Source organism: Macaca thibetana, chromosome 19 (genome assembly GCF_024542745.1).
Source record: "Macaca thibetana thibetana isolate TM-01 chromosome 19, ASM2454274v1, whole genome shotgun sequence".
NCBI lineage: Eukaryota > Metazoa > Chordata > Mammalia > Primates > Cercopithecidae > Macaca > Macaca thibetana.
In genome coordinates this window covers 3,425,176-3,449,351 of record NC_065596.1, presented here as the reverse complement: position 1 = coordinate 3,449,351, position 24,176 = coordinate 3,425,176, and the positions used below count along the sequence as shown (strand labels likewise).

At 37.6% G+C, this 24,176-nt stretch overlaps 2 protein-coding genes across 3 annotated transcripts in view; one reads left to right on the top strand and one right to left on the bottom strand.

The window, feature by feature from the left end:
• Nucleotides 1-13,887, top strand: part of LOC126942199 (zinc finger protein 429-like) — a 234,312-nt gene extending 220,425 nt beyond the window's left edge. For both annotated transcript variants that reach the window (XM_050769523.1, XM_050769522.1), the window contains one exon: nt 9,639-13,887. In XM_050769523.1, the coding sequence (XP_050625480.1) occupies nt 9,639-11,434 (1,796 nt within the window). In that variant the 3' untranslated portion in view covers nt 11,435-13,887. The remainder of the gene's footprint in view (nt 1-9,638) is intronic.
• The window catches only part of LOC126942258 (zinc finger protein 85-like), a 68,374-nt gene continuing 56,848 nt past the window's right edge, over nt 12,651-24,176 (bottom strand). Inside the window, exons 7-8 of the mRNA XM_050769636.1 lie at nt 23,597-23,713; nt 12,651-15,980 (exon numbers count right to left, since the gene is read on the bottom strand). The gene's annotated coding sequence lies outside the window, so the exon portion shown is untranslated. The remainder of the gene's footprint in view (nt 15,981-23,596; nt 23,714-24,176) is intronic.

The following is a 24,176-nucleotide window of genomic DNA, read 5'->3' as shown; positions in this document are numbered from 1 at the left end:
GCCAAAAAGAAAGCCAGTCCTTACAATGTGATTTGGGAAGCTATGTTTCAAAGAAAATATTTTCTGAAAAACTGTGTTCTAAAAAACTTTCAGCCTGGCACAGTGGCTCACGCCTGTAATCCCAGCACTTTGGGAGGCCGAGGCAGGCGGATCACGAGGTCAGAAGATCGAGACCATCCTGGCTAACACAGTGAAATCCCGTCTCTACTAAAAATACAAAAAGATTAGCCGGGCGTGGTGGCAGGCACCTATAGTCCCAGCTACTCGGGAGGCTGAGGCAGGAGAATGGCGTGAACCCGGGAGGTGGAGCTCGCAGTGAGCCGGGATCGCGCCACTGCACTCCAGCCTGGGCGACAGAGCTAGACTCCGTCTCAAAAAAAAAAAAAAATGTTGGCGTGCTGTCACATGCCTGCAATCCCAGCTTCTCAGGAGGTTGAGGCAGGAGAATCACTCGAACCTGGGAGGCGGAGTTTGAAGTGAGCTGAGATGGCATCATTGCACTCCGGCCTGGGCAACAAGAGCGAAACTCCATCTCAAAAACAACAACAACAACAAAAAAACACCTGTCTTAGTGACTGCCCTACAGCGCAAAGTCCTGAAGAATATTTACTTTGTCAAAAAATAAAATGGGAATTAGCATCTACCAAAGCCCCTTGTAACAAGCCAACTAAAGGTGGACCCTAGTGCAGACCCTGCAGCCTTGTGACCAGGCTACGCCCTCTGTCTACTACAAACCCATAGGGCATCCCAGCACCCTGGGGACCCAATGAAAGAGCCTTACCTCGAGAGGCCAGTTTATAAAAATTGAAGAGGTGTTTGCTGCTTCAAATTAACAGACACCAATGCAAAACTGTATTGTACCCGTTGTTAATGCCTCTTTTAATAATAGCACTGGAAGTATGTGGCATAAATATTAGTCAGAAAAATAGAAAATAGGCTGGGCATGGTGGCTCACACCTATAATCCCAGCACTTTGGGAGGCCAAGGCAGCTGGATCACCTGAGGTCAGGAGTTCCAGACCAGCCTGGCCAACTTGGCAAAACCCTGTTGCTAGTAAAAAATATAAAAATTGCTAAGTGTGGTGGCAGGCGCCTGTAATCCTAACTACTTGGGAGACTGAGGCAGGGAGAATTGCTTGAACCCAGGAGGCAGAGGTTGCAATGAGCCAAGCTTGTGCCAGTGCACTGCAGCCTGGGTGATGGAGTGAGACTCTGTCTCAAAACAAACAAACAAAAAGCGTTGAAATTGAAGACAAGTAAAAAGTTGCTGTTTGTAGATTATATAATCTTATATTTAAAAAACCATAAACAATACATTAAAACCTGTCTAATAAATGCCGTCAGTATATAAAATTAACATATAAAATTAACATACAAGTGTAAGTTGTGGTTCCATACACTTAAACTATGTGATAGAGGAAGAAAACAATCTTATTTACAATAGCATTAGAATAATACATTTCTAAAAACAAATTTAACCAAGGAGGTAAAAAGTATTTACGATTAAAGATATATCAATGAAAGAAATTAGAAAAGACATAAATTTTAAAATATTTTATGTCTATGGATTGAAACAATAAATATTTTTAAAGTACCATATTATTCAAAGTGATCTATAGATTCAATGAATTCCCAATGAAAATTTCAGTTTTTTTTCCCCCACAGAAATGCAATTTTAAACTTTACATGAAACTACAATAAACTTTGAATAGCCAAAGCAGTCTTGAGGAAAAAGAACAAAGCAAAAGAACGTCATACTTTATAATGTCAAACTATATTTCAAGACTATAGTAATACAAACATAATGGACTGTGCAGAAAAATTAACAAAAAAACACCACTGGAACAGAAACCACTACTCTCAAACATTTTAGACATAATATGAAAAGACAACCTAAAAAGTAGTTTAACAAAGAGTTTTTCAAAATTAGGCAGATACTTGTGTGTCCCCCAAAGCAATGAAAAAGTGGTCAGATTATGCAGTATATTATATGCCATTAAGAGGGCTTTGGCTCTCACTGTAAGCTTGAACAAAGATCACTGAAGGGAAAGTAGAATCCTTAAAAAATTTAAAAGCATAAGAGCGAAGATGCCTCTATGTGAGAGGAATTTTTTTTTTTTTTTTTTTTTTGGAGACAGGGTCTCACTTTGTCACCCAGGCTGGAGTGCAGTGGTATAATCTTGGTTCACTGCAACTTCGGCCTCCCGAGTTCAAGAGATTCTCCTTGCGGCCGGGCGCGGTGGCTCAAGCCTGTAATCCCAGCACTTTGGGAGGCCGAGACGGGCGGATCACGAGGTCAGGAGATCGAGACCATCCTGGCTAACACGGTGAAACCCCGTCTCTACTAAAAAATACAAAAAACTAGCCAGGCGAGGTGGCGGGCGCCTGTAGTCCCAGCTACTCGGGAGGCTGAGGCAGGAGAATGGCGTAAACCCGGGAGGCAGAGCTTGCAGTGAGCCGAGATCCGGCCACTGCACTCCAGCCTGGGCGACAGAGCGAGACTCCGTCTCAAAAAAAAAAAAAAAAAAAAAAAAAAAAAAAAGAGATTCTCCTCCCTCATCCTCCCAAGTAGCTGGGACTACAGGCATAAGCCACCACACCTGGCTAATTTTTGTATTTTTAGTAGAGACAGGGTTTCACCATGTTGGCCAGGCTGGTCTTGAACTCCTGACAGGTGATCTGCCTGTGTTGGCATCTCAAAGTGCTAGGATTACAGGCATGATCCACCTTGCCCAGTCCGATTTTTTTTTTTTTTTTTTCATTTTTAAGTATTTGAGAAACATAACATTTTAAAGTAATGGCTGCATTCTTGTTTCCTGCAGTCAACATGGTTTCATTTTCATTGCATCATTAACAGATTTGGTGTTTTTAAAAAAATTTACAGTTGCCATTCTTAATGGATGTGAGGTGATTTTGTTTTTCATTGTGATTTTCATGCATATCTCTACAAATTAGTGATCTTGTGTTCTTTTTAAATGCTTTTTTTCCAGTTGTGTATCATTTTTGCTGAAAACTTAGTTCAATTATTTTCCCATTTTAAAATCACATTAACTTTTTAGTTTCAAGAGATGTTTATATGTTGTGAATATTAAATCATATCACATGTGATTTGCATACATTTTCATCCATTTCCTAAGAGACATTGTCACTCTTGAATGTTTTCTCTGATGTGCAGAAAATTTTTAGTGCAGTTAAATTTTAATTTTCTTTGTTGCTCATGCATTTAATGTGTCTAAGGAAAAGCGGCCAAGTCCAATGTCCTGTGTTTCTTCTATATTTTTTTCTAAGGGATTTTTTTTTTTTTTTTTAATGTCCAAGTATTTAAAATGTTTTTTGTATATGATTCAAGGAAAGGATCCAACTTTATTTTACCAGTGTTTTTTTTCGATACGGAGTCTTGCTTTGTTGCCCTGGAGTGTACTGGTGCCATCTCAGCTCACTGCAACCTCCATCTCCTGGGTTCAAGCAATTCTCCTGCCTCAACCTCCGGAGTAGCTGGGACTACAGGCATGTGACACCACACCTGGCTAATTTTTTTGTATTTTTAGTAGAGATAGGGTTTCGCCATGTTGGCTAGGCTGTATTGATAATCCAGTTTCCAATATTATTTTTTAAAGAGATTTTATTTTCTCTATTATGTGCTCATGGCAGTTTTGTGGAAGATCATATACAGAAGGGTTTATTTCTGTGCTGTATTCTATTGTTTCATCTTTCATCTGTCTTGTCAGTACCACATCGTTTTTGTTATTGTAGCTTTTAATATGTTTTGAAATCAAAAAGTCTAATTCCTCTTTGTTCTTTTTCATGGGTGTTTGGCTATAGTTTATGACCAAATTTTACAATTTGAAACAATATTTCTGTAAAAAACTGTGCTATTGGGATTGTTTAGGGATTATATTAAATGTGTTTATCACTGTATCTTGTATTGACATATTTTGACCCCTAAGCAAGAAAATGTTGAAGAGCATGTTTTATTTTCATATATTTTTGGATTTTCCAGTTTTACTTTTGCTTTTAGTTCCTAGTTTTATTTAGTTTTGGCCAGAAAACATAGTGTGTAATTTTGGTCTTTTAAACTTTATTTGTTGTTGTTTTGAGACAGGAGCTTACTCTGTCACCCAGGTTGGAGTACAGTGGCATGATTTTGGCTCAATGCAGCCTCAGCCTCCTGGGTTCAAGTGATCCTTCCATCTCAGCCTCCTGAGTAGCTGAGACTACAGACATGCACTACCATGTCTGGCTAGTGCAGTTTTTAATTATTTGTAGAGACAGGATTTCACTATGTTGCCCAGGCCTGGTCTCAAACTTCTGGCTCCAAGTGATTCTTCCACCTTGGTCTCTAATGTGTTGGGATTAAAGGCATGACCCACTGTACCCAGCCAATATTCCTAAATTTAGTAAGACTTGATTCGTGTCCTAACAGAATACACCAGGTGCAAATAAGGATATTTTGCTTTTGACTGGAGAGAGTCTCTTGCTTTCAGCTGGAAAGTTTTTTTGTTTGTTTGTTTGTTTGTTTTGAGATGGAGTCTCGCTTTGTCACCCAGGCTGGAGTGCAGTAGTGCAATCTCAGCTCACTGCAAGGTCCGCCTCCTGGGTTCACGCCATTCTCCTGTCTCCGTCTCCTGACTAGCTGGGACTACAGGCATCCACCATCATGCGTGGCTAATTTATTCTGTTTTTTTGTTTTCTTGTTTTTTTTTTAAGTAGAGATGGGGTTTCACTGTGTTAGCCAGGATGGTCTCGATCTCTTGACCTTGTGATTTGCCCGCCTCGGCCTCCCGAAGTGCTGGGATTAAAGGCGTGAGCCACCGCGCCCGGCCTCAGCTGGAAAGTTTTGTACGAGTCTGTTAAGCCTAGTTGTTCTATAATAATGGTTTGAATGTTTATGTTCTCCAAACATGTGGCTGGCTCATTTCATTTTACATAATGTCATTGAGCTTTATCTTTATGGTTGTTAGAGTATTTCCTGCTTTCTCAAATGTGGGTGATATTTTATTATTTTTATATTTCAAATTATATCTACTGAATAAGTTGCTGATAGAAATTTGCATTGGTTCAACCCATGGGCTTTAGTAACAATGTTACAATAATAATGGGTATGAAAATGACCCTTCATGTGATCATATATGTGAACGTTTATATATGTGCTGCATTCTATTTGATTAGTCTACTTTTTCACCTTGATACTCATGCCAATTTGTTTTAATTCTGTAGCTTTGTAATGTGTTTTGAAATCAAGAACTGTAATTCCTCCAACATTGTTCCTTTTTAAAAGATTGTTGGGTACTTTGTTGTCTGTCTCTTGATATTTCTTATACTTTGGTGGTTGCTGTTTCTATTTCTTCAAGAGTGCAATGAGAAATTTGGAAAACATTGCATTAAATCTGTAAATTTACATTGAGTAGTATGAATATCTTCACAATATTAGTTATTTAAACCTTTGAACTAAGCATGCTCAAGAGCTCAAGAGTGTGTTGCTTAATTTCTTTTTTTTTTTTTCCCTGAGATAGAGTCTCACTCTGTCACCCAGGCTGGAGTGCAGTGGCGTGATCTCGGCTCACTGTAACCTAATTCCTATATATTTCTGAATTTTTTAGTTTTTCCTCTTATTGTTGTATACTCTCATTCCGTTTTGGTCATAGAAAGTAATCCATAAGGCCGGGCGCGGTGGCTCAAGCCTGTAATCCCAGCACTTTGGGAGGCCGAGACGGGCGGATCACAAGGTCAGGAGATCGAGACCATCCTGGCTAACACAGTGAAACCCCATCTCTACTAAAAATACAAAAAAAACTTAGCCGGGCGAGGTGGCAGGCGCCTGTAGTCCCAGCTACTCGGGAGGCTGAGGCAGGAGAATGGCGTGAACCCGGGAGGCGGAGCTTGCAGTGAGCTGAGATCCGGCCACTGCACTCCAGCCTGGGTGATAGAGCGAGACTCCGTCTCAAAAAAAAAAAAAAAAAAAAAAAAAAAAAAAGAAAGTAATCCATAAGATTTCAGTTTTAAAAAATTTGTTAAGACTTCTTTTTTGGCCTAACAGGTGATCTAGCAAGAAAAATATTATGTGAGCAATTGAGAAGGGTGTGTATCCTGATGTTGTTTAGGAGTGGTCTCTATACCTCTGTTAGGAATAATAGTTTTATATTACCTTCAAGTCCTCTGTTCCCTTACTAATGTTCTATCTTGTCTTATTATTACAGGAGGTAGAGTATTGAAATATCCTATGCTTATTATATTGTTTTCTATGTGTTTCTTCAATTCTGTCAGTATTTGCTGTACATATTGGGAACCCTCAAGCGAGATACACACATGCACCCAGACATACACATGTACAAATTTGTCATAGGTTCCCAGTGAATGAATCTAGTATTGTTTAGTGTTGTTCTTTGTCTCTTTGGAGTTTTGATTTCAAGTACATTTTATAAAATATGACAGTTTTTGAAATAAACTTTAAGTATATTTTACATATAAAATATCACAGTAGCTTGTGTGATATTATTTTTACTTCTCTCATTTGGCTAATATTTACATGAAATTTCTATTTCCATCTTGCCACTTTTGTCTTTTTTTATCATTAGATCTTCTGTGACTCTTGTAGAAAGGCAAGATGGATCTTGATTTTTAAAATTTTTCTTATAAATCTATTGAAAATATGTCTCTTGATTGGAAAGTTAAATTTATATATATTTAAATAATTTTCTGAAAGAAAAACACCGTTATTTTATTGTTTTATTTGATTTTTGTATCTTTGTCCATCATTTTCTCTGTTTTGCTTTGTATGTTTTTAATTTTTGTATTGATATGCTTTCACTTCTTTCTCTTTGTGTGTGTGTGTCTGTCTCTACAGATGTGTTCTTTGTGGTACCTTTGGTATTACCTAAAGCCTCTCAACAATAAAACTATATTTTAATTTGGTAAAACATTAACTTCGGTCGCATACAAAAATTCTTCCTCATTACATCTGCCTTCAACTTTGTTATTCATGTTACTGATTATCTTTTTATGTTGTATATTCATTAACAGATTTCTATAATAATTTCTATGTTTTTATCTCTCAACTTTTAGATAATTTAAAATGTTTTGTGCACCATTATGATAATTCTAAGGAATAAAAATATTCTAAGGAATAATTCTAAGGTAAAAAATAGAATAAAGAATTTTAAGGAATTTTATTTTTGTGTATGTGCATATCATTCCCACAAAGTTACATATTTTTATATGATTATGTGTTGTTTTCTTGTATCATGTTATTTTTAACAGCAGGAACTCCTTTCAGTATCTTTGATGTATAGGCTCTATATAGAGTATATACCATGCCAGTATCCTTTCTCAGGATTTGATTATTTTGGAATGTGTTTTACTTTTTATTTGGTAGGACAGTTTTGCTGACTGTATTATATTCACTTGACAGCTGTTTTTTTCCCCAGGACTTTGAGAATATCACACAATTTACTTCTGACCTGCGATATTCTTGCTGACAGATTCACTAATTTTTTATATGAGACTATGCTTACAAATGACACATCACTTTTGTCTTGCAGCTTCTAAGGTTCTCTTGTCTGTGACTTTTACAATTATGTTTATATATGTTTTGTTGTAAATATCTTCTGTGTGTATCCTAGTTTGTTGAGCTTCATTTTTATTTTTTGATAATATTTCAGTTATTTTTTATCTCCACAATTTTTTTGTGATAATTTTAATATTTTTATCTTCGTTCTTCTGATTTTCAGTAGATTATATTCCTATTTTACTCATTTAGTGTTACTCAATTTATCTTAAATTTTAAATATTAATCTCTACATCTCATTTTTTAATGATTTTGCTTTCTAAAAATTTTATACATTTTTTGGTGGGGCCATGGTGCCTTAATATTTTGTATACATTGTAATCTTTGATTCAGATTTGGACATTTAAAAAAAAGCTATCTCTCACAATCTTGCTAATGCAGCTTTGTCCTGGCATAGTCTGAAATCAGTTGTCTTGGTTAGAGATTCTTGCAGTCTCTCAAATATGTTGTTAGGATGTGTCTTGTCTGAAACTTTGTTTTTATTTTTTAAAGAAGTGTATTCATGTGTCATCCTAATAGTCAGTAATCACTTGCTACACCTGTTCCCTGTCTGTGGTACTGCAGTTGCTCCACTCTGTAACATTTTTTACCTTTGGTCTCAGCAGACTCAAACTGTCATTGCAGAGTATACCACCATTTCTTTTCTTTCTTTCTTTCTTTTTTTTTTTTGAGACAGAGTCTTGCTCTGTTGCCCAGGCTGGAGTGCAGTGGTGCAGTCTCAACTCACTGCAACCTCTGCTTTCTGGGTTCAGGTGATTCTCCTGCCTCAGCCTCCCGAGTAGCTGGGATTATAGGTGCCTGCCACCATGCCCAGCTAATTTTTTGTATTTTTAGTAGAAACAATGTTTTACCATGTTGGCCAGGCTGGTTTCAAACTTCTGACCTTATGATCTGCCTGCCTTGGCCTCCCAAAGTGCTGGGATTACAGGCGTGAGCCACCACGCCTGACCAAAGTATACCACCATTTCTTTCAGCATTTTATGTTGTGGGAAACTAAATTCAGCATCTGATAATATCCTAGAAGCCAGAAATAAAGATGTATGTGCCAATATATTTCTTGTCATTTAAAAGCAAAACCAGGAGTTGGCAATTTACTTCCAAAGGCACTGTGTTTTTTTTTTGTTTGTTTTTTGTTTTTTGTTTTTTTTTGAGAGTCTCACTCTGTCGCCCAGGCTGGAGTGCAGTGGCCGGATCTCAGCTCACTGCAAGCTCCGCCTCCCGGGTTCACGCCATTCTTCCGCCTCAGCCTCCCGAGTAACTGGGACTACAGGCGCCCGCCACCTCGCCCGGCTAGTTTTTTGTATTTTTCAGTAGAGACGGGGTTTCACCATGTTAGCCAGGATGGTCTCGATCTCCTGACCTCGTGATCCGCCCGTCTCGGCCTCCCAAAGTGCTGGGATTACAGGCTTGAGCCACCGCGCCCGGCCACAGGCACTGTGTTTTATTGGGGAACAGGAAGAGCTGTGTTGGGTATATGTAACAGAAATTTGTTTCATTCTATGTGACTCTTTGCATTGTACTCACCTGGGGCATTGCACACATATAACTTATTGACAAGTTATCCACAAATATATTTTGGTTAGTGTGTCTTTGTTACATTTATATATATATATATATATATATATATTCTTTTTTTTTTTTTTTTTTTGAGACAGAGTCTCGCTTAGTCACCCAGGCTGGAGTGCAATGGCGCGATCTCGGCTCACTGCAAGCTCCGCCTCCCAGGTTCACGCCATTCTCCTGCCTCAGCCTCCCGAGTAGCTGGGACTACAGGCGCCCGCCGCCTCGCCCGGCTAATTTTTTGCATTTTTAGTAGAGACGGGGTTTCACCGTGTTAGCCAGGATGGTCTCGATCTCCTGACCTCGTGATCCGCCCGCCTCGGCCTCCCAAAGTGCTGGGATTACAGGCGTGAGCCACCACGCCCGGCTACATTTATATTTTTATGAAGAAATTAGAGTCTGGTATTTTGCTATGCCGTATTGCTTATGTAGTTTGTATAATTTTAGAGGTTATGTTTGTGAAGTATATATATCTGAATCTAGTAAGTGATTTGTCGTTTTAATTTTTTTTTTAGTTATATGTTCTCATTTTGCTGAAGACTTTTGGCCAGAGCAAGACATAAAAGATTCTTTCAAAAAAGTGACACTGAGGAGATATGATAAATGTGGACCTGAGAACTTACAATTAAGAAAAGGCTATAAAACTGTAGGTGACTGTAAACTATACAAAGGAGATTATAATGGACTTAACCAATGTTTGACACCTACCCAGAGCAAAATGTATCACTGTGATATATATGTAAAAGTATTTTATGCATTTTCAAATTCAGATAGATATAAGACACGACTTACTGGAAAGAAACCTTTCCAATGTAAAAAATGTGACAAATCATTTTGCATGCTTTCACAACTAACTCAACATAAGATTATTCACATTAGACAGAATACCTACAGATGTAAAGAATTTGGCAATGCCTTTAATCAGTCCTCAACCCTTACTAACCATAAGAGAATTTATGTTGGTGAGAAACACTACAAATGTGAAGAATGTGGCAAAGCATTTAACCACTACTCAACCCTTACTAACCATAAGAGAGTTCATACTGGAGAGAAACCATACAAATGTAAAGAATGTGGCAAAGCCTTTAGCAGGTACTCAACCCTTACTACCCATAAAAGGATTCATTCTGGAGAGAAGCCCTACAAATGTGATGAATGTGGCAAAACCTTTAGCATATCCTCAACCTTTACTAAACATAAGATAATTCATACTGAAGAGAAACCCTACACATGTAAAGAATGTGGCAAAGCCTTTAACCGGTCCTCAACCCTTACTAGCCATAAGAGAATACATACTGGTGAGAAACCCTACAAATGTGAAGAATGTGGCAAAGCCTTTAACTGGTCTTCAACTCTTACTAAACATAAGGCAATTCATACTGGAGAGAAGCCCTACAAATGTGAAGAATGTGGCAAAGCTTTTAACCAGTCCTCAAGACTTACTCGACATAAACAAATTCATACTGGAGAGAAACCCTACAAATTTGAAGAATGTGGCAGAGTTTTTACCTGTTCCTCAACACTTACTCAAGACAAAATTCATACTGGAGAGAAACCCTACAACTGTGAAGAATGTGGCAAAGTTTTTACCTGTTCCTCTACACTTACTAGACATAAGAGAATTCATACTGAAGAGAAACCCTATAAGTGTAATGAATGTGGCAAAGCTTTTAACCGGTCCTCACACCTTACTAGCCATAGGAGAATTCATACTGGAGAGAAACCCTACAAATGTGAAGAATGTGGCAAAGCCTTTAAGCAGTCCTCAAACCTTAACAGTCATAAAAAAATTCATACTGGAGAGAAACCCTACAAATGTGAAGAATGTGGCAAAGCTTTTATCCTGTCCTCAAGACTTAATCAACATAAGAAAATTCATACTGGAGAGAAACCTTACAAATGTGAAGAATGTGGCAAAGCTTTTAACCGGTCCTCAAGACTTACTCAACATAAGAAAATTCATACTGGAGAGAAACCCTACAAATGTCAACAATGTGACAAAGCTTTTACCCACTCCTCAAACCTTAGCAGTCATAAGAAAATTCATACTGGAGAGAAACCCTACAAATGTGAAGAATGTGGCAAATCTTTTAATCGATCCTCAAGACTTACTCAACATAAGAAAATTCATACTAGAGAGAAGCCTTACAAATGTGAAGAATGTGCCAAAGCTTTTACCCGGTCTTCAAGACTTACCCAACATAAGAAAATTCATAGGCTGGGCGTGGTGGCTCACGCCTGTAATCCCAGCACTTTGGGAGGCCGAGGTGGGCAGATCACGAGATCAGGAGATCGGGACCATCCTGGCTAACACGGTGAAACCCCGTCTCTACTAAAGATACAAAAAAAAAAAATTAGCCAAGCGTTGTAGCATGCGCCTGTTGTCCCAGCTACTCGCGAGGCTGAAGCAGGAGAATGGCCTGAACCCGGGAGGCGGAGCTTGCAGTGAGCCGAGATCGTGCCACTGCACTCCAGCCTGGGCGACAGAGCCAGACTGTCTCAAAAAAAAAAAAAGAAAATTCATAGGCCAGGCATGGTGGCTCACACCTGTAATATGAGCACTTTGGGAGGCCAAGGCGGGTGGATCACGAGGTCAGGAGTTCAAGGCCAGCCTGGTCAACATGGTGAAACCACATCTCTACTAAAAATATAAAAATTAGCTGGATGTGGTGGCGCACGCCTCTAGTCCCAGCTACTCAGGAGGCTGTGGCAGGAGAATTGCTTGAACTGGGGAGCCAGAGGTTGCAGTGAGCTGAGATCACGCCACTGCACTCCAGCCTGTGTGACAAAGCAAGACTCTATCTAAAAAAATTAAAAATAAATAAATAAAGGAAAATTCATAGTAGAAGAGAAACCTTACAAATGTGAAGAATGTGGCAAAACTCTTAACCAATGCTCACACCTTATTGCATAGAAAAGCATTTATACCTGAAAAAAGGTATACAAATTTTAAAAATGTGGAAAAGCCCATTAATATCTGCTCACATCTTAACAGAGAGTTGATACTTAGAGCATTGTAAGTGCAATTACTGTCAAATAATCTTTTAGAAAATATAAGCCTTTAAAGTGAAGGAGACTATGTATTCTGAGGAAAAACACTACAAATGTAAAGCGGGTTATAGTGCATTTACTTGTATCACAGATCTTATTGTACACATTTTATACTAGAGGAAAACCCTGAAGCAGTTGCCCCAACTTTCTTCAACATCAAAAATTTATATTGAAAAAAAAATCCAGCAAATGTAATAAATTTGAAAAAACTTTTTTTCCCAAAAACTGTACCTTAGAAAACACTGAAGAGTTTATATTAAGATATATTTTTGCATATGCGATATGTATAAAAAATATTTAATTCAAAATTGAGTCTATATAAATATCAGAATTTACAGTAGGAATAACTAAGACACAAACATTTCAAACATTAAAGTGCTGAGTATAGAAAATAATCCAAAACTAAAGTTGTTAAATTATTTGTATATAACTGTTAAGAGAGTAGAAGATATTTTGCTGTCATATTCAAATTGTACTTTTTATTTTTTATTTTTGAGACAGAGTCTCACTTTGTTGCCCAGGTTGGAGTGCGGTGGCACGATTTTAGCTTGCTGCCAACTTCGACTTTTGGGTTCAAGCAGTTCTCCTGCCACAGCCTCCTGAGTAGCTGGGAATACAGGCATACACCAGCACGTCTGGTTAATTCTTTTATTTTTTATTTTTGTATTTTTAGTAGAGATGGGATTTCACCATTTTGTCCAGAGTGGTCTCAAACTCTTCACCTCAAGTGATCTGCCCACCTCAGCCTCCCAAAGCATGAGCCACTGCACCCAGCCCAAAGTATACTTTAAAAAGTACACATATAAAAAATTTTTGAAAAGCAAATTACAATGTAATTCAAGTATCAGATTCGTGCTATTTCATTGTTCCTATTCACATGTGAAAGCATGTGATCAATTATTGCTGCATCACATATAAAAGACTCATTAGATGGAAATTATAGCCTCTTCTATAAAAAAGGACGTTAAAATGTTAAGATGCTGGATGAAAATCTAAGTGAAGAGGCTCTTTGTGGTTAACTTACTGAGTGATGTATGAGGTCGATGTTCAGAGTAATATGCTTCTGTATTATAATGATAGAAAATATTTTTTAGTTAAAAGTGAATACTAAAATTGTAAATTATTTTAGTGATTGAGGTTTTATGTCATGAAATGCAGTATATTTTAAATTTTTTAAATTATGTGTAAATTTGATTTTAATTATTTTTTACCATGTTAAGACTATTGTACATTTAATGAAGCATTATTATGCCACCAACTTTAACCTATCTGATGTTACTCAAGGGTGTAGGTAAATGATGGTAGCAATATACTATCTGGTAACATTATATTGGTGGAATAGCATCTCTAGTAATCTCTTTTGCCAGTAGCTTTAACCGGCAGATAAGTTAATATTGTTTGCATAGGTTAAATATTTATCTTTTTTTGTTATTTAAGTTTTTTTATTTTTTTTTGTGAGTACATAATATGTGTATCTATTTCTGCAAATCTGGCATATTTTGATACAGGTATACAATATGTAATAATGACATCAGGGTAAATTATGTAGCCATCACTTGTAACATTTATCTTTTATATTACAGACAACTCAATTATACACTTTTAGTTATTTTAAAGTGTACAATTAAATTGCTAATGACTGCATGGTTATTTTTGTGGTTATAAAACATTATGTAAAGTATAAATAAAATAAACTCATTTCTGAGTCTTAAATATTTTCAATTATTTGTAATATATTTTTCTTTGAACATATGGCCTCTCTGCCTGCAAACACACACAGACTTTTAGTTTTGATTTACATAGAGTTAAATATACACATATATTGCTCTAAAGGTAAATCTTAGATGTAAGAAAATTATACAGTTATTAAGTGTCTTTGTGTGAATACACCTATTTTTTGAAGAAAAGAGCAATACTGGAACAAAAGGAATCATTTTAATAAGGTTGCTAATTTACTAGAAAACAAAAACCCTCAAAAAGGCTGAAAGCAAATCTATGCTGTCTTTTAATTGAATTTATTACTGTAAAATTTTATGGCTTGTGGTTCAGAATCTCCCCATGCAACTTCTCTGTATTTATTTGCCTGGTACTCATGCTAGACCCTTAATTTTTTTGTGTGTTTTCTATATATTTTTTGTTGTATAGTTTATGAAGTATTCATTATGTGAGCTGGTCAGAGATTATAATAAATTTTATAAAATTGAGTAATGCGCACAAGGTAATTTTTAGATATAATTCAAATATTAGTGTTTTTATATTTAGTTGGGACATTCCATTTTGTTTTATTAACTGGAGAACCCTATATAAGCATTTTTTTTTTAGGTTATTGCTTCTTTCACTTTTATAAGTGACAAATTTATTGAGTCAATTTGTTCAGGTAAGTACTAGGGAGACTTCATAAGTCATGAGGATGTTTTTATATATAAATGTAGCAAACAAATATGAAAGTACCTCCTGTGTCACAGATGCTCCATAATAAGCCAGAAATATTCCTGCTGGAGTTAGTTTGTATTTTCAAGTCAGAGATAAAAAATATCCATGGTAAAGAAATCTTCATATGGCGAAGGCATTTTTTTCTAGGCTGCAAAGCTGACTCTCGCTGAATTTAAAGAGAAATTTTGCTTCTCTTGTTTCTTAACTATCCTGTTTCGTTTGTGTTATGTGTATTCCAAGGTTGTACACATTACAATGAACTACAGTCCTTCTTTTACTGTGTTATGGCAACAGTTTTCTCACTATTCATTTCACATGGTACTTTGTAGGTTCTAATGAGAAAGTTTTGTTTTGTTTTGTTTGAGGTGGAGTTTCGCTCTTGTTGCCCAGGCTGGAGTGCAGTGGCACGATCTCTGCTCACTACAACCTCCACCTCCCGGGTTCAAGCGATTATCCTGCCTCAGCCTCCTGAGTAGCTGGGATTACAGGTATGCACCACCACACCTGGCTAATTTTGTATGTTTTGTAGAGATAGGGTTTCTCCATGTTGGTCTGGCTAGTCTCAAATTCCCGGCCTCAGGTGATTCGCCCAACTCGGCCTCCCAAAGTGTTGGGATTGCAGGAGTGAGCCACCGCACCTGGCCGAAAGTTTATTTTTTACTGCACTGAAAAAGTGGTTTTAACTGGAGAATTTGCTTATCAATATAACTTTTGGATTGCTAAAATACGAGGCACACATTTTTCATGGGTGAGAGAATTACATCACTTAGCATTGCTTTTCTTTATCTGTAAAAGAAAAATATTTATATGTTTATTTATTTTGAGATGGAGTCTTGCTCTTGTCACCCAGGCTGGAGATAACCAAAATCAGATCTGAACTGGAGATTTAGACATGAAAAACTATGCAACAGATTAAGAAATCCAGGAGTTAAACCTTTAAAAAAACTAATAAAATAAACTACTAGCTAGATTAATGAAGAAAGAAGATCCAAATAAACACAATTAAAAATTACAAAACTACAAAAATTACACTTACCCCACAAAAATGTAAATAACAATTGAAGTCTACCATGAAGATCTCTATGCACACAAACTAGAAAATCTAATAGAAATAAATAAATTCCTGGACAAATACATCCTGCAAGATGAAACACAAGAGAAATTAAACTCCTGAATAGACCAATAACAAGCTTCACAATTAAATTAGTAATAGCTTACCAACCAAGAAAATCCCAGGACCAGAGAGATTTACAGCTGAATTTTATCAGATAAATAAAGAAAAGCTGGTTCCATTTCTTTTAAAATTATTCCCAAAATTGAGAATGGACTCCTCCTCGAAACATGTAAGAATGGCATCATTCTGATATCAAAACCTAGCAGAGATAAAAAAAAAAACTTCAGGCCGATATCCTTTGTGAACATTGATGAGAAAATTCTCAACAGAATACTGGCAAATCAAATCCAGCAGCACATCAAAAAGCTAATCTACTATGATCAAGTAGGCTTTATCCCTGGGATACAAGATTAATTACACATATATAAATCAATAAATGTGATTTATTACACAAGCAGAACTAAAGATAAAAGCCACAAGATTATCTCAATAAATGCAAAAAAGCTTTCAATAGAATTTAACATTCTACATGTTAAAACCCTCAATAAACCAGTCATTGAAGGCACATACTTCAAAATAATGAGTTATCTGTGGCAAACCCACAGCCATAAATGGACACAAGCTGGAAACGTTTCTCTTTAAAAACTGGCACAAGGAAAGGATGTCTTTTCTAAACACTCCTATTCAACACAGAATTGGAAGTCCTGGCCAGAGCAATCAGGCAAGAAAGAAAAAAGGCATCCACACCAAAAGAGAAGACATCAAACTATCTATGTTTGCAGACAACATAATTCCATATGTAGTCTCAGCAGAAAAGCTTTTTAAACTGACAACTGCAGCAAAGTTTCAAGATACAAAATAAATGTACAAAAATCAGTAGCATGCATGTACAGCAACAACCTCCAAGTCAAAAGCCAAATCAAAAACACAATCCCATTTACAACTGCCACAAAAGCAGTAAAATATCTAGGAATACAGCTAACCAGAGAGGTGAAAGAGCTCTATGAAAAGAATAACAAAATGCTGCTTAAATAAGTCAGAGATGACACGAACAAATAGAAGACTATGCTATGCTCATGGATAAAAAACAGATTAATATCATTAAAATGGCCATACTGCTCAAAGAAATTTACAGATCCAATACTATTTCTTTCAAACTACAAAAAAACATGCTTAACAGAACTGAAAAAAAACTTTTTAAAAATTTATATGAAACAAAAAGCCTAAATAGCCAAGGCAATCTTAAGAAAAAGAACAAATCTGGAGGCATTACATTACCCAACTTCAAACTATACTACAGAGTTACAATAACAAAAGCAGCATGGTACTGGTGCAAAAACAGGCACAGAGACAAAAAAACAGATTAGAGAGCCCAGAAATGATTCCATGTACCTGCAACCATTTGATCTGCAACACAGCTGACAAGAGGAATGTGAAAAAATTCCCTATTTAATAAATTGTGCTGGAATAAGTAGCTAGCACTGTGTAGAAGATAAACTGGACCTCTTTCTTTCACCTTATACAAAACATAAACTCAAGATGAACTAAGGAGTTAAATGTAAACTGGACCACTTTCTAACACCATATACAAATATCAACACAAAACAAAATAAATTAAAAACTTGAATGTAAACCTTAAAATTGCTAGGTGTGGTGGCTCACACGTGTAATCCCAAGACTTCAGGAGGCTGAGACAGGTGGATCACCTGAGGTCAGGAGTTTGAGACCAGCCTGATTGGTGAAACCTCATCTCTGCTAAAAATACAAAAATTAGATGGGTGTGATAGCACACACCTGTAGTGTGTATCTCCTTGGGAGGCTGAGGCAGGAGAATGGCTTGAACCCAGGAGGCGGAAGTCACAGTGAACCATTGTACTCCAGCCTGGGTGACAAGAGCAAAACTCCATGTCAAAAAACAACAACAACAAAAATAAATAACAACAACAAAAAAAAACACTTAAAATTATACTAAAAAAAAATCCTAGAATAAAACCTAGGAAATACCATTTTAGACATAGTAACTGGCAAAGATTTCATAATGAAGATACCAAAAGCAAAAATTGACAAACAGACCTAATTAAACTAAAGAGCTTCTTTACAGCAAAACAAACCAACAAAAACCTATCAACAGGGTATACAAACAACACACAGAATAGAAGAAAATATTTGCAAACTATGCCTCTAACAAAGGTCTAATATCCAGAATTTATAAAGAACTTAAACAAATTTACCAGAAAAAAACCTCATTAAATGTAGGCAAAAAAACATGAACAGATGCTTTTCAAAAGACATACATGTGGCTAAAAAGCATATGAAAAAATGCTTATCACTAATTATTAAAGAAATGCAAAGAAAAAACCACAATGAGATACCATTTCGTACAAATCAGAATGGCTACCATTAAAAAGTCAAAAAATAACAGATGATGGCAAGGTTGAAGAGTAAAGGGAATGTGTACATACCACCAGTGGGAGTGTGAATTAGTTCAACCATTGTGAAAACCAGTGTGGCAATTCCTCACGAACTAAAAACAAAATTACCATTTGACCCAGCCACCTCATAATTTGATATATACCCAAAGATATATATATTATTCTATCACAAAGACACACACACATGCAAATTCACTGCAGCACTATTCACAATACTAAAGACACAAAATTAACCTAAATGCCTATAAATGGTAAATTGGATAAAGAAATATGGTATGGGTAGGCAAGGTAGCTCACACCTGTAATCCAACACTTTGGGAGGCTGAGGCAGGTGGATTGGCTGAGCTCAGGAGTTTGAGACCAGCCTGAGCAACATGCCAAAACCCCATCTCTAGAAAAAATACAAAAAGAAAAATTAGCCAGACCATGGTGGCTCGTGATTGTAGTCCCAGCTACTTGAGGGGGTGAAGCAGGGCCCAACTGCTTGAATCCAGGAGGTTGAGGCTGCATTAAGCAAGATCACGACACTCCACTCCAGCCTGGGTGAAAAAGTGAGACACTTACTCCAAAAGTAAATAAAATAAAAGATTTAATAAAAACAAAATATGGTACATAAACATCATAGAATAATACATGGCCATATAGAAAAGATTATGTTCTTTGCATCAACATGGATGAAGCTGGAGACCATTATCCCCAAAAAGCAAATTCAGAAACAGAAAATTAAGTAAATGTCATCATTTTAAAGTATGAGCTAAATAATAAGAACACATGGACACACAGAGGGGAACAACAGACACAGGCCTAGTTGAGGGTGGAGGGTGGGAGGACTAAGAGGATGAGAAAACAGACCTGTTTGGTGCAATGCTTAGTATGTCAGTGAGAAAATAATCTGCACACCAAACCCCCATGACACAATTTTACCTATATAACGAACCTGCATGTGTACAAAGTTAAAAGGAAAAATCTCCATGAGTGGAGGAGAGTGCAATGTAAGTGGAAGGATTGGTTTGTGTCACAGATAGTGGCTCAGGCACAACTGAATTCTGATTTATTTGTGTCCATGCAGCAGAGGAGATCATGAACAGGTGGTCCAGAACCCTAGATTGGTGGAGAAAACAGGTTGCTGCTGCAGATTCAGTGTCTAGGGGTGGGGATATGCCAGGAAACTTGTAGCAACTTTTCTAAGTTTTTGTCAAGAAATGCTAGGATCAAAAATGCTATGGTGAAATTCCTGAGGGTGGTGTCTAATCCTGAGAGGGATGTTGACACATCAATGTCTAGTGTGTGTATTTGCGAATGGGTGGAAATCCTGTGATGGCAGCTGTGGGAAAAGCGGGTCAGTCAACAGAGCTCCTGTCCTGTAAGTTTTCAGTTGTCTCTCACCCTGGGAGGAGACCTGGAATCACAGGACAATGGGCAGTGTGACAGTCTCTGTACAGGAGAGCAGAGCCTCCCATTCCCAGACACCCAGAGTTCCATTCTAAAACAGGCTCCATGATATCTTTTTTTCTGGCACCCAGAAAAAGATATTGGAGTTTGCTGAACACCAAGCAATCCTCCAACACCAACTTACTGTCTAACATTTGAATTCTGACACCAGCAAGAGTCAACACAGACCCTGATTCAGGGCTCAGTCCCACATTGTCCTCATTGCAATTGCCAGTCACAAACCCCATGGCTCCATCTATACTTCTGAGCTACTGTTTAAAAACTGGGGACTCCCATAACCTTTCTCAAGTTCAATAATTAGAACTTGTAAATGAGAATGAGACAGAGCTACTCACAGACCTCAGCAAAACACTGTTTACCAGTTTAGTATAAAAGATACAACCCAGAAAAAGTCTAATGGAAGAAATGCATAGAACAAAAAAGAGATGAGGAAAGAGGAAGCACATAGATAATGTTGATAAATAGCTAAGATTAATAAGATTCTACATCCTTTGTGTTCTCCAGAAACAATTTATGGAAAGAAACACTCTTCCCATTATGACTTAGATGGTGCTGACTTTTCTTACCTATCACACAGCCAGACAAACACTCTGCACATTTACTTCTTTTTCTTAAAAAAAAAAAAAAAAAAAAAAAGGTTGAATTTGTCTTTAATTTTCAAAATAAAATACTTCTTTTTCAAACTTTACTTGTTTATTCCTTTTCCACTGGCTCCTAAACTTGAGCTACTCTCAGTCCGAGTCAACATACAACCCTATTTTATGTCCCTCCTAAGAATATGCTGACTTCAGGGTAAAACATTCTCTGATCTAGAATCTGATTTTTTCACCCTCCATTTGCCATTTCCCTTTCACCTTTTTTCTAATCTTGTTTGCTCCTCCCTATGAAAGAAAGCACTTGCCTGCCTAAACTTTGCAATATTTAAAGATCTTATAGGTAGTACTTCTTGTTGTTGCACTATTCCTTTGAAATTCAAAAATTTTAAATACATCTGACTTTATTTTCATTTTACAGTCTAGAAACTGCCTTAAAACAGTAACAACTTCATCTTCAGTAAGACCTTCCCAATCTTCTTCCAGCTTAGCCTTAACTGCACCTGCCTGTGGGTCCCCAACTTTCCAGGGCTTTGTAGCTTCTCTCAGTATAAAGGCTTCTTTCATGGTTGGGGTGAGCAGGCTGGGACATCTTCAGGAAAGGCTCCTCAGAAAGAACTAATTGGGCCTTTAATAATCTCTTTCTGCAGGCTCAGTATTAGCCTTAGCTCAGAGTCACAGGGCTCAAGCTTTAATTTTCATTTCAGAGTTATTCACTTGGTTTTTGAAACTAAGTGTTTAAAAAAATCCAGCAAAATTACTCAAACACAGTGTTCACATAAGTGAAGGAAATTTTCAGGTGCTTACATCTCATACCTCAATAAGAAAAGCAAAAGTATCTATTCCTTTCAGACAATAAATGTATTATTGTATTTTTCCCTTGAAAACTAAGTAGTAAACAATTAGTCATATGGGAACACTTATAAGGATGTACCAAGTTTTGTCTCATAAAATTTAGCATGAAACTCAGAAATCAAGATAACAGGATATAGAACAGAGATATTCACTGTCACAAATATACCCTGCAAAAAGAAGAGCTGATATTTTCATGAATCCATGTAACTCACATAGTATCTACCAAATTTTCTTGTTGAGATGTATTCATTTTCTACAGCCAAAATGGAAAAAAGATTTTTCTTATTTTTTTTTCTCCTTGGTAGCATTCTAAAAGCGAAACCTTGGAATTTGGTTTGAAATCATCCAGGCATAAACAATAAACCTGAGAAAATTCCTAAACTCACACTGGGAAAGAAAATAGTAAATGAGGGGTAGGCACAGTGGCTTGCCCTGTAATTCCAGTACTTTGGAAGGCCAAGGCAGGTGGATCATTTAAGGTCAGGAGTTCCAGACCAGGCTGGCCAGTATGGTGAAACTCCATCTCTACTATAAATACAAAAACTAGCCAGCATAGTGGCAAGCACCTGTAATCTCAGCTAGTCAGAAGACTGAGGCAGGAAGGTCTCTTGAATCCAGGAGGTGGATCTTTCGGTGAGCAGAGATGGCACCACTGCACTCCAGCCTGGACAACAGAGGGAGACTTCATCTCAAAAAAAAAAAAAAAAAAAAAAAAGGTACATGAGAATTTTTAATAAATGGAATGTATGACTAGATATAAGGTTTTTTTCTGAATCCCACCTTTTTTATGACCTTTGTATATATTTTCTTTCTTTTTTTTTTCTCGGACAAGGTCTCGCTCTGTAACCCAGTACAGTGGTGCTATCTCGGCTCACTGCAACCTCTGCCTGCTGGGTTCCAGCAATTATCCTGCCTCAGCCTCCCAAGTAGCTGGGACTACCGGTGTACACCACTGCACCTGACAGATTTTTGTATTTTTTTGTAAAGATGGGGTTTCACTATGTTGCCTGAGCTCAGGTCTCCTGAGCTCAGGTGATCTGCCTACCCTGGCCTCCCAAAGTGCTGAGATTATAGGCATGAGCCACCATGCTAGACTCCCTCTGTAAATATTTTCTTACCTTTCAAGCCCTACTAATAAAATGCAATTTACAATTAGAAAACTGAGAGGTCAAAGTAAGTGAAAACAAATATTTTCATGGTGACAAAATGAGTAACTGGCAGTGCTGATCAGAAAACAGATGCGTCTGACTCATGTGTCAAGTCAGGCCATCCAATCACTCGACACATTCTCCCATCCCATCCTGCTCCCTTAAGTGCTCAATAACTAACCTCTTAGGACACACTGCACTATGTCTCAGTACTACCACAGGTGCATTTTACTTTGTAAGTTCTTGCACCATCTTACTAGGGTCATGGTTATTTTTTAACTTTTGGGATACTATTTTTTTTAATTCACAAATTTGTCACTATTTTTCTTTCACTATATATTTTTTCAGTATTTCTCTGCCCCCTTAGAGAATCCAGGGGGCAGAAATTATTTCTGTTTGCCCCTCAATACCAGAATCTGATTGGCTGACCAGCAATATGTCTCCAAGGAATGGAAGCTGGGTTGGGTGGAGACAATCTTAATGTTTCAAGGGATTAGCATTTTTTTTGGGGGGGGGATGTAGTCTTACTCTGTTGTCCAGGCTGGAGGGCAGTGGCATGATCTCGGCTCACTGCAACCTCCACCTCCCAGGTTCAAGCGATCCTCCTGCCTCAGCCTCCCCAGTAGCTGGGATTACAGTCACATGCCACCATGCCCCCGCCAATTTTTGTATTTTTAGTAGAGATGGGGTTTTGCCAAGTGGGCCAGGCTGGTCTCGAACTGCTGACCTCAGGTGATCCACCTGCCTCAGCCTCCCAAAGTGCTGGGATTATAGGCTTGAGCCACTGGACCCGGCCAAGGGTTAGCTTTTCAAAGGAAGAGTACACAAGACTTCTCTCAGCAACAGGGCATTCACTTACTCCCTTGAGAGGCTAAACTCTAAACTTAAGGTTGTGCTAAAGGAGAATATGACCCAGGAGCTGATATCCACTAGATAGTCTAGCAGGCATAGTCATGGTGGGTATCTTGGTTTATCTCCAGACAGTAATGAAACCTAGGACCAGGTAAAAATACTGAAGGGTGGCTGAGAGCACATCATCTCATAAAGTTTCCAAAGGTAAACCTTGATCCAAAAACATTCTGATATCCCTGTGCCCAGAGAAGATAACAGGAAAAGAGACACTGAGATTTTTTACAACACAGTGTCAGGGGATTGTTCTTTGCTTTCTTCTCATGGAAAATATTTATGAACAGGAAACAAATCTTTAAAAATGTGCCATCCAATGCTTTTGTCAAAAAATGATTAATTGAAATATGTTATCGGAGAGGCGTGGTGGCTCATTCCTGTAATCCCAGCATTTTGAGAGGCCAAGCCAGGTGGATCACCTGAGGTCAGAAGCTGGAGACCAGGCCAACATGGTGAAACCCTGTCTCTACTAAAGATACAAAAAATTACCTGGGCATGATGGTGGGTGCCTGTTATCCCAGCTACTCAGGAGACTGAGGCAGGAGAATTGCTTGAACCAGGAGGCAGAGGTTGCAGTGAGCCGACGTCATGGCATTACAATCCAGCCTGGGCAACAAGAGTAAGACTTCATCATACATACACACACACACACACACACACACACACACACACACACACACAGAGTGTGGTATAAAAAATGTACACTAATTGACAAATAGGTGATAATATGAATTAGAGCGGGGAAGTTGGCATTTGGGATTGTCAGAAGAAACTGGAAATTTCGTATTTTACTGCAAGTCAAAGTTAGGCTGAAGAAATTGAGGGTGGGGGGTAGACTTGAGACCTTTCTTGGGCCACATGAGAAAAATGCAGTAGAAAATTGGTCCCCTATAAAGTATGAAAATAATTAAGTGGGAGGCAATTAGACTGAGGAGGCTCTAGTCCCTGGAATCCCACTATTAAAAAAATCTAACTCAAATGCAATTTTTTTGTAAATTATTATATTGGTAGAAATAAAATTCAGGCTTAACAAACTATAAACTGCCAGTTAACCTCTGAGTACATAAAC